The 12,962-nt window shown below is 39.1% G+C and overlaps 1 protein-coding gene across 4 annotated transcripts in view; it reads left to right on the top strand.

Moving 5' to 3' along the window:
* The window catches only part of LOC124288803 (outer dynein arm-docking complex subunit 4-like), a 62,449-nt gene that overhangs the window by 29,631 nt on the left and 19,856 nt on the right, over window positions 1-12,962 (top strand). For all 4 annotated transcript variants that reach the window (XM_046725333.1, XM_046725335.1, XM_046725334.1 and 1 more), the window contains one exon: window positions 1,141-1,306. In XM_046725333.1, coding sequence (XP_046581289.1) covers window positions 1,141-1,306 — 166 coding nt within the window. The remainder of the gene's footprint in view (window positions 1-1,140; window positions 1,307-12,962) is intronic.

Raw genomic sequence — 12,962 nt, 5'->3', positions numbered from 1 at the left:
AGTTATTGGTTCACATCAGAAGTATGACATTTCATTTATTCTGAATGTATGGCTAATATCTCATTCATGTTGTTAAGCTACCTTAGTGATTTTAGATGTGTGCTTCAGTGACTTAGCTTTTTGAAGTGACTGTAAGTGAGTAACATGCCTAAACATTATTTCAAAGAAAGTAAATTCACTATTCTTGGAACGATATATATGTATATATCGGTAACAAACTGTAGATACTATATGTTCAATGATGTGATTCACGGGAAATACATGTTCTTCGTTAACTGATGCTGGGGGAGAGAATGTGTCAGTCCCTAATGTATGGGGTATATTGGTTTGTGACTAGAATAGTGCACATCCCCTTGTTTTAGCAAAAAGTCTTGATTGTGTGTCATTATAATCAAGCAGCAAGAATCAATTCTTGTGATAACAGATACTAGTTCCTTAGTCTAGAATGCAGTTGTATTCACAGGTTGACATGATTCAGCTAGAATATTTCTAAGTACAGAATTGAATTCATTTGTAACCTGATACTGATGTTTCCCATTGTGTATTGACATGATCTGTGATAAACATTTCTCTACTGTCTGGACATGGAGTGGTAAAGACTTTTCCGTTCTGTGAAAAGGTGAACTGGGACAGTCATAATTACTTTAAATACCTTACCTTTTAATACCAGCTCAAGATTTTAAAACAGATGTCCTTATTTTAAAACAATGCATCCTTATCAGTTGTTGAGAATGCCACATGTTATCCAAGACATTTCAGTGCATGTGCTGAGTGGAGAAAAGACATTTCTTTCTTCCAAGGATGTACAATATGCTGAAGGGAGTAGTGAAAAATATGGAAGATAGAATACATACAGTAGAAACATTTAATGAGGATTAAGACTGTATGTTAACATCATATAAGGAATTGCAATGAAGTCATACATGTCTTAGCTACATAGTCACTGGCCTTTGGAATTGTCTGAAACTGGCTGTCCTGAATAGGTCAGTATAACATAATCATCATGACAGTCATGGAATGGTTGTTACATGTTCATGGTGACAAGGAACGTAGATGTTGCCTGGAATAAATATAACCCAGCTGTGTACACTCTGGCTGGTCACTGATTGTATACAGGAATTTCTCTGTACAAATTCACAGAAGCAGAAACAGCAGCAGCAAAGTCGTGGTTACTCCAAGCCTCAACAGAAGAAAGAGGACAAGAAAGAACGCAAACGTCCACAGAGTTCTTCCAACTCTAAAACTACCAAGGAATTGCTAGGGGAACTGTTTGCTGATAAAGAGTACCTTGAAAAGCTTTATGATGGTAAACTTTTTTTTGTTTTGTTAAAGTAAAAGTCGTACCCATAAATGTCTGGTGAATACACTTACAGTTTTTTTATGGGACTACTTACAATTAGTGGTGTGATGATTCATCGATACGCATCAATGAATCAATCTATTTGCCGCCGATACAGTGAATCGATACAAAATTTTACATTGTCGTATATCCCGATACGATACCAGGGCTCCAGATAATTTTTCAGCATCAGGACGTACTGCTTATGTTTTCAACATAGGAGTACTGGAAAAACTTTTAGAGTACTGAATGGAATTTAATGGCATATCAGTAATCTTGTGTTTCGTTTCATATATGCACCACAACATTGCTACTCATGTGTAAACAGGTCAATAAACAATAAAACAATACTTTTTCAGATAAATACGTCTGTAAATGATTTTAAGACCGTACACCATTGCTGTGATGCGTGTCTGCTACGTTTTCTATATTATTTCCTATCGTATCGTGCATATTTTCTATCTGTACATATGCCGATACGGCCCTTATCTAGAGCCCTGGATACTTCAAATGGGCCACGATACATCAATGTTTAACTTTGTACATTGCCGAATTGCGATATCTGTGAAGAAAAAAGACTTACTTTTGTTTGATGACTAAAATATGTGCTGACTTCCTTTCCCTTCAATGGTAAACGTATTCTAAGAAATTCATGTATCACGAACTGTGTCAGGCCGAGCTCTCGCATGTTATTAACATTCACAAATTCTGTGTATAACTTTAATTATCTCATTTCCAAGTGAACATTGAAAAAAGCAGGCGGAATTTGATGAAATATTTTAAAATGGTTTTGTTTTGATCTTAAGGTGTTTTATAGTTGGTGTTAGAATTTAAGATTTTAGAATTGTGATACATATTGTATCGCCACCCTTATATCGAGATTTGTATCGTATCGCAGCTTCAGTGCACAATTCTTTGGCAATATATCGTCGTGACGAACATTTTAGTATCGTGATGTATCGTATCACTGGTTGTATGCCAATACTAGCACTACTTACAATGCTTCTTAAAAAAATGAAAACAAAGTACAATGTTCGGTGGTTTTATAATATCAAGATGATTTATTTCATCATTGTCTCACATGTATCATCAGTCAACATCTTCTTCTCCAAATCACTGCACATGTTAACTGTAACTTGGCACAATGATGACACTACACATTGATTGATAGTATTGGATCTAGTACATGAATAGCTGGCCTTTGAACAATAAGAAATAAGCAGAAAATGCTAAGACCAAGACTGCCAAGTTTCATGAAATTGTATTGGGTGGTACATGTCAGCACACTTTGATGTTACCAACATTTTGAAAAGGTAGCTAACAATTTGAAATGGCCTGAGAATCAGTTGACCATGTTGTTGCAAAGTGCATTTTTGGGAAAAGTTAAGGAATTGTATTCGCTTTATCTGTTGATAGGAGCTCTGATTATCAGTGTAAAATCTGCCATTTTGAAGGCTTATGAATTTGTTTCTTAAGCTTAAAGGCTAATGTTTGCCTTTGCAAAGAAACGTGATGGTACTACATTTATTGAGTTTGCTAGGGAGAGTCATCTGAGGAGTCATCAGCCCATTCTGATGTTTTGTTAGGGGGTTATGACGGTGCGCCTCTCCAGTGAAAGAATGACTTAGTGTCTGGACTGGTTTAACTCTCCCTATCAAAGGTGTAGACTTGCTTATTGGGAATGATTTGTTTTTGGCTGTTGAGGAACCAGTTCTGGACAGGGAGCAGTTGGTTATTGCCAGTCGGCACTCTCTTTGACTATGTTCCCATTTCCTATTTTTTTCAAGGATTGTGTTTTGATGAGGAAATGGAAGCCACCATATGTACCTGCTGATAATGAATGAAGCTTTTTTATCAGATTGATCTTCCAAAAGTCCTATTTGAGCTTGGGACATGAAACTCCTTTGGTATCTCATTTGGATGTGAACAAAACTTGTAACAAAATCAGTGACCAGCCAGAGTGTACACAGCTGGGTTAACAATCTTCATCATTGCTGAGTCAAAAACTGAGTCAGGCAATCAGTACAGACTAACTTTGATAAGGTTTCCAGAGGTTATTCCATTATGGAAAATTATGGCTCAGGTCATTATTAAGGCTTTAGTAAAGTTCTTCAGTATGTTTGGTTTGCTTAAGACTATTTAGACAGATCAAGGTGTTTTCCAACAGGCTATGCATTGTTCAGGCAAAACACATATCGTCCTAAATCTCATGGAGCTCAGGAAGAGAGACTCCAAATAGTATGATGAGTACTCTCTTTTAAGGCTGAGTAGGATTGGGATGAAGGCATTCATTTGTTGTTGTTTGCTGTGAGGGAGTCACTTCAGCAGTGCTTACGTTTCAGTCCTTTTGACATCAAGCTTGTTTTTGTGACACTGTTCATGGACCTATCAAGCACTTAAAGTAACAATGGCTTAATGATAGTTTCCTGGACTGTTTCATCATTTTGGAATAGGCTTTCAAAAGCTTGTGAAGTTACTGGGAATAATCTGAAAGAATTCCTGGATAAGTACAGTTTTGCCGAGGTTTAATCTGAACTATGTTCCTGACTCTGGTTTGTCAGACAAAGAAGCATTGAATGTGGGAGCCTTCAATCCAGACTATACTGTAAATATTGGTCTTGTAGTAATGACACAAACTTATACATCACAAAGATAACAAGTAATCATCTATCATTTGGGTTGAACAATTACAATTCTCTGACCTTGCTCCTGGAGTAGACTTTTTTCACATGGTAATACATGGTACTTGATATTAGAAGACTGACGATGATGAAACTTCCCTGTATTATTCAAGGGAGCTGGATTTCTTGTGTTCAGCTTGTGTTTTACCATCATCCCTAAAACCTCTGGACCAATAGGGCCCGTAAGTAGGTCACGGCACTTCGCGAGAGATTACGTTGTTTAGTACTTCCGGTGACAAACAACGTTTTTCTGCAATGGCGATAACACTGTTACATGGGGTATTCCGTGGATAATCATACTCGACACTGGCTGTGTGAATCATAAACCTATGCCATGTAACAGACTATGGACTGCTAAAGCACTAAGGCAATGTTGCATGAACAGCACGTGAATATTTGCCAAACAGATGCAGAGTTGTCACAGCGTCATCTTCAGGCTGGCCCATTCATTAGTCGAGGTAAGTTTGTTACATGGATTTCTTTGTTTTCATTTAAAGGCTGGTATTGTTTAAGCATGGCACGCACAATAAGGGTGGAGTTGACATGTGTGCAGATTAGTTAATCGTTTGATTGCATTTGATATCTTACAGTGGGATTTTATTGTCCCCCGGAGAGGGGACCTAATAAAATATGACAGGCAGGTATCCGGTATAATGCATGTGTATCAAAAAAACTGTTAATAAATAAAGTATCTTGCAGTTGGAATTATCCAGAAGATAACTTAATGTGCAATGAAAAACCAGGTGTAATTCTAAAAAAATAAATGTAATGAATTAAATAATAATTTAATAGTGCGTAAACAATGATGATTATATCCACACTTTGATTGATACCAATAGCTCTGAATAGGTGTCTCTCACAAATGTATTCTGTAATATGAGCTTGATTAATATATTATTACAACCCCATTTAGCATTTGGTTATGGTGCAGCATGTTCAGTTAAACATAACATCCACATGCTTAATTTATCAATAATATCTTGATGTCAACATTGTAAGGAACTGTTTTAGTGTTTACATTTTATTAAGTATATCATACTTGGTCTAACGTGTGTTATGTATTTTTTTCAGTTGGAACAGATGCACATCTTTAAGAGGAGAAAGAAGGAGGAATAGATTTCTTTATCACCACAATTACCATTGACATCAAGAGCAACACAAACTGAAACAGATCTTCAGATTTCTTTTAATATAAGATCTCTTTTCAAGCAATATACATTGCAATGAAGAAACAGCAAGTCATTGAAATGTTGCATGTACAGTTAAGTTATAAAACATATTAAAGCCCTACACATCATCCTTTGGACACTTGCTGGAACAGGAAATGCTTGTAACCAGCAAGGTGTTTTGGAAAGTCTTGTGACATCTTGGGACTCTCAGATAATTCAGTGAGAATTTAGATGAGTGACCATGAAAGAACATTTGTATTCCAGATGATACTGTTACAGTATTTTTTCAGGTTTAGCATCTGGGAAATGCAAAGAATGTTTGATATGTTATGAGTAATTATGTCTTTGGAATAAACTTGCAGAATAGTTCTAAAACTTGTTTATTGTTTTTTAAGTGTGGATAAAGCAAGCACAAATTGAATGGTTTGGAAGATTTCTGCTTTTAGCCATGATATTGATTTGACAGTAAATATACAACGATGGATGTAGGAGATTAGATTTTCAGTGTATATAGCAAAGGTTTCCAAGTGAGAGAGTTGGGTTTTACACTGCTTTTAGCAATATTCCAGCAACATAATCCTGGGAAGAGCAGCAATGGGCTTCACACTTTGCACACATGTGGGGAATCAAACCCGGGCCTTCAGTGTGACGAGTGTCAACAGTTTAACCACTAGGTTACCCTACTACTCCAGTTTCCATGAAAAAACATGCTTTCCAATGAAAAGTTAAACTTAATCAATGGCATAGGCATGTGATTCTACATGACATGGAATTTTGTTGAAATATGAAATTCTTAGTTTTTATTTGCTGTAAGATTACAACACTGGTTCATAGCACAATAACCAGTACACATTATTCTTTTCCATTATTTTAAAACATATTGGTCTAACTGTATAGTGGAAAATATGGAATGCCAGTTACCAACCTTGGCCTCATTGGCAGAATATTTGGAATATGTAAGTTACTAAATAGGGGTGAAAAACACTATATTACATGACAAGTAATCATACTCATGCTGCTATCAGCCAGTGTCTGCAGAATCTACAGTCATGACATAGTATATATGCACATTTAGTTTCCCCATGTATTGATCAGTATATTTTACAATACAGGAAATGTCTTTGAGTGATTACTCCAAATTTTGAGTGTATTTGGTCTTGCATTTTTGCCAATTGTGACTTGAAGGTGCTGTGTGCTGCTTCATATTTTGCTTACAGCATAGCAGAACCTCACCCCTGCATAACCAAGAACTAAGTAACACTCGTGTACTTTAGATCATAGTACATTGTACACTCACTCCAAGACATCCAGTACAAAGTGTAATAAATATTGTTTAACAACCAGTTTATATATATCACCTCTAAAATAATGTTTACATAATTTGATAAATAATTGTTTCATGATGAATATTCATATGGCTGAGGGTTTTCACATTTTTGTTTTGAATATCTGACAGTAGTAACCGAAATAATTGTAACCATGCCATCAAGGTTATTTTGTCGAGCTGTTGATTGATTTGTGACACTATGACTTCTTGTGTGAATAAAAACGTCACCATAAATGGGAAAGTTCATATATTTATAAAAAAAATTATAATGTTACAAGAACTATTTATTCCAGGCATTGGGAAAGACAGTGGCCATTTTGCACATTAGAATAAAAATGCCCCATTAAAATTTTGAAGTTTACTATTGATACAAGGGCAGTGGCCCATTCTAAATTCAGAAAATGGCTAATAATCCTGAAAATGTCGAAGGTCTCCATCCCAATCCCTGTATTCAATATATCATTATCATTATATTTACAGCATGGCAAAGAAACAATTTGACACATGCAGATCCCTGTCATCTATCCAAAGTAAAATTTATAATGCATTTTCTTTCACATTTGCAAAACAACAAACAATTTATTTTTCCTTATCCTGACTCATGCTCTTTTTTGCTTGTCTTCTTCTTCTTGCGAACATAGCGGAACACTTGTATCTCCCTAATTGAAGCTCCCTTCAATGTAAAATCACTAATTAGTACTCACCACGAGTTACCTCCCTTCCACAAGTGCGGGAACGAGGGCGCCACCTCCACCCATGTGCCTCACTCTCTCCTTCTTTGCCCAGTGAGCTGGACGTGAGAGCGCCTGTGTCTCCCGACACACTATATCCTTTGATTATATTTAGTTAGTTACCTCGATAGACATCTATAGAGGTTTAGCTAGTCTCCTTCAACAATTATATATTGATATTTAGTCGTGTTTCTGCTGTTTATTCACGGGACGCCATGTTTGTTCAGTGGATTACGTTGATGAAAATTCTGTACTGTTGCAGATTACGTTTTTTATTCTGCTGCTGATCCGCATTTAATATGCCCTAGCTGTACTGCGCCATGTTCATTTTATTCACGTTGCAGTTGCGGTACTAATTTATCCAATTCTGCCTTTAATAAATAATTACTTTGTGTTTGAGACGCACAGCAGATAGGTCGCGTATGCAGAGTCTAGCCATGACTGATACACCTGAACCCCTCGCCAGTCTACTGCTGTTGGTCGACCCCCCTCCCGTCTGGTGTTCCGCTAGAGTGGTGGAGAGGTGTGGGACGTAGTCCGCCGCCTCCAAGAAGCGTCCTGCTTCCCCAGACATCCCATCGTCGCAGCCGAAGACTAGAGGGCTTCTACTGCATCTCAACACAGACTTCGCACCCCCAGGGCAACGTCGACCTCTGAGGGGAAATCAACGAAGTCTACTAGAACTTCTCAGCCGAGATTGTTCCCGTCGCAGATTTGGGCCTGTATGATGATTAGCCGATCATCATACCTGATGTACATCAAAAGAATGACCGATGTCGGCAACAGTGATGTCAGCGCAGATCAACATGCAGCCTGCTGTACCAACGCTGATATTCGATGATCTTCCTGAGGGTCCCGTCACTACCAACACTCAACGCAGACTTCGCACCCCCAGGGCAGCGTCGACCTCTGAGGGGAAATCAACGAAGTCTACTAGGACTTTCTCAACCGAGATTGTTCCAGCCACTGAACTGGGCCTCTACGATGATCAGCCGATTATCATCCCCGACGTACGCCACAAGAAGCGACCGGTGACAGCTACAGTGACATCAGCAGAGATCGCCATGCAGCCTGATGTCTCTACACTGATGTCAGACGACTTCCCTGAGGGCCCCGCCGCTAACATTGCAGAGAGGGCACCGACTACTTCGTCGCAGACCATCCCAGATGAACTGTTGCGGCAAATCATGATCATGATGGAGGGCCACTACAGACTGGAGAAGCAGCCAGCCCAGGGCCTGAGCCTTCGCGAAGGTTCCAACGCAGACGACACTCCAGAGGCACTCCCCGTCAGCGTAGCAGCCACGACGAAGCCACCTTCGCGAAGGAAGTCGCAGACCACCTCGACGAAGGACCTAGATGTACAGCCTTCGCGAAGGCCTTCGCGAAGGCGGGATAGATCATCACCTTCCTCGGCTTCATCCTTAGATGCGGACTCAGACCACAGATCGTCATCGTCCAGAAGGACTCGAGGGGCTACACAAGAGCTTCATGAAGCTATCAACATTCTCCTCACAGGTCTCCGAGAAGGTCAACCCATAGACGCAGATCACCAAGATGACGTACATCACCACGTCGATCACCTCACAGGTCACCACACAAGTCTGTACACAAGTCTACAGTCAGGTCTCCCCGAGCGTCACCCGACATAGAGATAGAAACACACAGTCCACCATCAGAAGAGCATCAACCTCTCATCAGCGATGCTGGGATAGAAGATGATGGAGGCATCATTTTCTCAGACGCTGAGATACGATATTGGATGGTAAACAAACTAGATCTCTCGTCACCTTCCAAGAGTGGCAACTTGGCGCAGACATACCTGATGAAGGAAGACGATGCAGACACCATCACCTTACCTCCGATCGACCCGATTGCTGCCGTACCACAGAATGTGGACACAGCCTACCATAAGGCCATGAAAGTTCAAACGCCAGAGGCGTATGTTCTTTGGCCTTAATAGATCTAGAACAATCAATGAGATTCTTATCACCAGATTTCGTGACACGACTTCTGAAGATGATAGGATGATCTACTCGGCTCTACTTACGCAGAACCAGCAAGAACCACACCCTGTATGAAGCTAACGCTCAAGCAGGCCGCCTCCGCGAAGGAGCTAGAGCCTCACCAGTTACAAGGGACGTCGCGGAGGAGTAGCGCTTCGCCGACCCCACATCCTGTTGAACACAGAGGTCGTTCGCGAAGCAAGCGCTCATATATATATACTGATCGGGCTCTGACTCGATACCTTCGCGAAGGTCGCGAAGGCTAAGTGGCTCCAAGTCTACTTCACCCAGAAGATCTAGAAGGGATACTTCGAGAGCTTCGTGAAGTCTCCGGCGTTCACCGAGGAAGTATCCTCCAAGGTCTCCATATACTAGCCACTCGTCATATATAGCTACTCGTCAGTCCGTTCAAGACATCGCATAAGTTGTCTATCAACTGTATGCCATATGCCGTCTATAAGCCTACGCGAAGACAATTGCACAGGCTATTTACAACACAGAACGTCGCTATATTAATTAGTCAACGACGTTTCATAGATCTTCACAGGAATCAACTTTTCCGTATAGATTGCTAGAATATGCAATCCCGGACTACGATACGATTATCTACATGCGTGACCATTACGGAGATCTGCAGACAATTCAATATCGAAATTGAACAGCAGCCTTGTTACAGCGAGTATAACTCATAATCGTCAACGTTTCTGAGAAGAAATATGTACAACAAGTTCAGCTTTAATTCTACAATTATGACGATACATTCATGTATACAGTCTACAAGCTGACAACTTGCAAGTTTATTGTACCTTTATATAAGGAAGTCGAATTATATTCAAAACTGAAGTTACTTTCACGACAGCCAGGAAAATAACCTACCCAGCATTAATATTACAGAGCGAGGTATTTGTGCGGAGGCTTCGGCGCGTTACCATTAACCCTCGAAACGCGTGGTCACTCGGGTAACCGGGGAAGCTATGGTGAAGACCGACGATTATGCTAATATCAACGACGGCAAGATTTTATACAAGGTTTTTTCCTGCTACACTGGTGACATCACAGCGCGGGTATTCTACAGAATCAAAATGCCTTGTTCTGATTGGACCGCGATGGACAACGACCTACGCGAGAGGTCGATCTTAGTTCACAGTTCAAGACTTACGTTACAAGTGACAACTATATATCAGTGAACGAGCAAGCCTCCTTACAGTCCAGTTAATCTGAACCTTCATGATTGGGCTGCTTTCTTCAGGTTAGAGACCTCCCCTGTCAAGTTAGGACGAGGCACGGCAGTCAGGCGATTTTACATAAAGTTCAGCGAGGACAGACACACCTGGTTGTGCACCTACATCGTCAAGGACTTCGCGTGCGAATTTACCTAGACGACGGGGATACAAGTGGATCTAAATCCACAGCGTCTCAGACTACAGCTGAATTTCATCATCAAGCTACTAACACAACTAGATGGTTAGTAAACCTACTTAAGCTTTCTGATTGGAGGATTAAAACGGAAGTTTCACGCTCCAACTTGGGGATCTGAATATAGTGCTCCAACACCTCACAAGTGAGGTTTATGAACACGCCTGGATGACGTACTTGGACTTCATGATACGATGATTCTATCACGATGGCCAGCAAGAGCACTGTAAATTTATCTCCACCGAACCAAACAGGAGGGAAAAATGCAACAGATTATTTCCTCTATCATCAAGTTACGCAGACTGAAGTCTCACGTACTACCATCTCCTTTGGATCAGAACTGTCATACTACGTGCCTACAAGACTGCTGGACCCGATCCGACCCTCCATGAGCTTCTAATACTCTTGATATTAGAGCGCTAACTTCTACAATTGATCTACACAAATGTTATTTGTAATAATGGAGGGTTTATTTCTGGAGATCCGATATGGTGGTTGCCAACCATTATCTGAGAGATATCACCACCGAGGACGTCTCAGGTATCCACCAATTCGATCCCATGGTCCTCGCACAACAGTTGACAGTTCCTCGGAGAAGATAAGTCAATCTTACAGATTTCTACTTATCTTATAACAGTACTAAATAGCTACATGCTATATATAATTTGCTTAAGTTCTTTTTTATCATCACAGTACTATGATTATTACATCATACAATATATAAGTTAACAACTCTACAGAGTTTGTTATTATATATTTACCTTAAGTTAATCATATCTTAAGCGTAGTACTATGGTTACATTATAAATGCATTAGCTAACAAACTCTACAGAGTTTTTGGCTATTATATACGTAGCTTAAGTTAATTATATCTCAAGCATAGTACTATACTCATATTGTAAAACTATATTAGCTTACAAACTCTACGGAGTTTTTGCTATTATATAGGTAGCTTAAGCTTATTCATATCTTAAGCTCAGTACTATGTTTATATCATATAAGTATATTAGCTAACAAACTCTAAAGAGTTTTTTGCTATTTGGCTTAAGTTTCATCATATCTTAAGCATTATGGTTACATTATAACATGTATTAGCTAACAAACTCTACGGAGTTTTTGCTATTATATATGTAACTTAAGCTTATTCATATCTTAAGCGCAGTACTATGTTTATATCATATAGGTATATTAGCTAACAAACTCTAAAAGAGTTTTTGCTATTATATATTTGGCTTAAGTTTCATCATATTTTAAGCTTTATGGTTACATTATAACATGTATTAGCTAACAAACTCTACAGAGTTTTTGCTATGATATATGTAGCTTAAGGTTTCCTTCATATCTTAAGCTCAATACTATGTTTATATCATATAAGTATATTAGCTAACAAAACTCTAAAAGGTTTTTTTGCTATTATATATTTAGCTTAAAGGTCACATGCAACCAAAAAATCAAACATAATTAAAACACAATTATCACTTATTCATGACATATAATATACATTGCTGGTTACGAAAAAATATATCAACAAAATTATAAGCGTACAATCGCAAATCGAAAGTGCAAAATTGTGTACTTCGGTTTACTTCCCAAGAAACGAAGCAGCCGGGATACCGAACCCAGTCAGAGCGGGTGGGTGTGCACTCAAGTGTAACGGCTGGTTCATTTGCAGATGCCTTCACGGCTAATTGTGTGTATATATATAGAGAGATGTTGGGTTTTGTAAATACATGCTCATTTTTTTGTGTATAACATTTTGCAATCAACAGACATCATAACATGTCATGTGTTCAAGTATCACACCTGCCTGTCTGTGTAATTACATAATGTGACAGAGACCGAACTCGGGCCATAAATCAATGCATTTTGTTTATGGTGTATAGCCTGATTGGTGTTAAGTTCAAATTGCATGTGGTCAGTGATAGCAGCTGTGTATTGAATATTGTTATTAGCAGACAGGCAGGCAGACACACAGGTGTCAATAAAACAAGACATTGAGTTTTGTCTGTGACAACGACATATCTATTTTACAGTTAGAAATTCTGTCAACGCTAAATAATGACATTGCTTTTTGGTATCGAACTGAGAAAGTGTCTCTGTAAGAAGAACGTGTGGTGAAATAGACAAATGAAATTATATAAACAGTTAATTGACTGTCATAACATATAAAAAGCTCGCGCCTGTGAGATATCAACAAAACATTAGAAAAATAGTTCACACCAAAGCCTTCACCGAGTATTCACCCGACAACCCGCTTCCAAGATGTGCGAACCTATTTACTTGCGCACGTGCT

The sequence above is a fragment of the Haliotis rubra genome, unplaced genomic scaffold, assembly GCF_003918875.1.
Source record: "Haliotis rubra isolate DU_JTF1 unplaced genomic scaffold, ASM391887v1 Scf425, whole genome shotgun sequence".
NCBI classification, from domain to species: domain Eukaryota; kingdom Metazoa; phylum Mollusca; class Gastropoda; order Lepetellida; family Haliotidae; genus Haliotis; species Haliotis rubra.
This window is presented reverse-complemented; position numbering and strand designations above follow the sequence as displayed.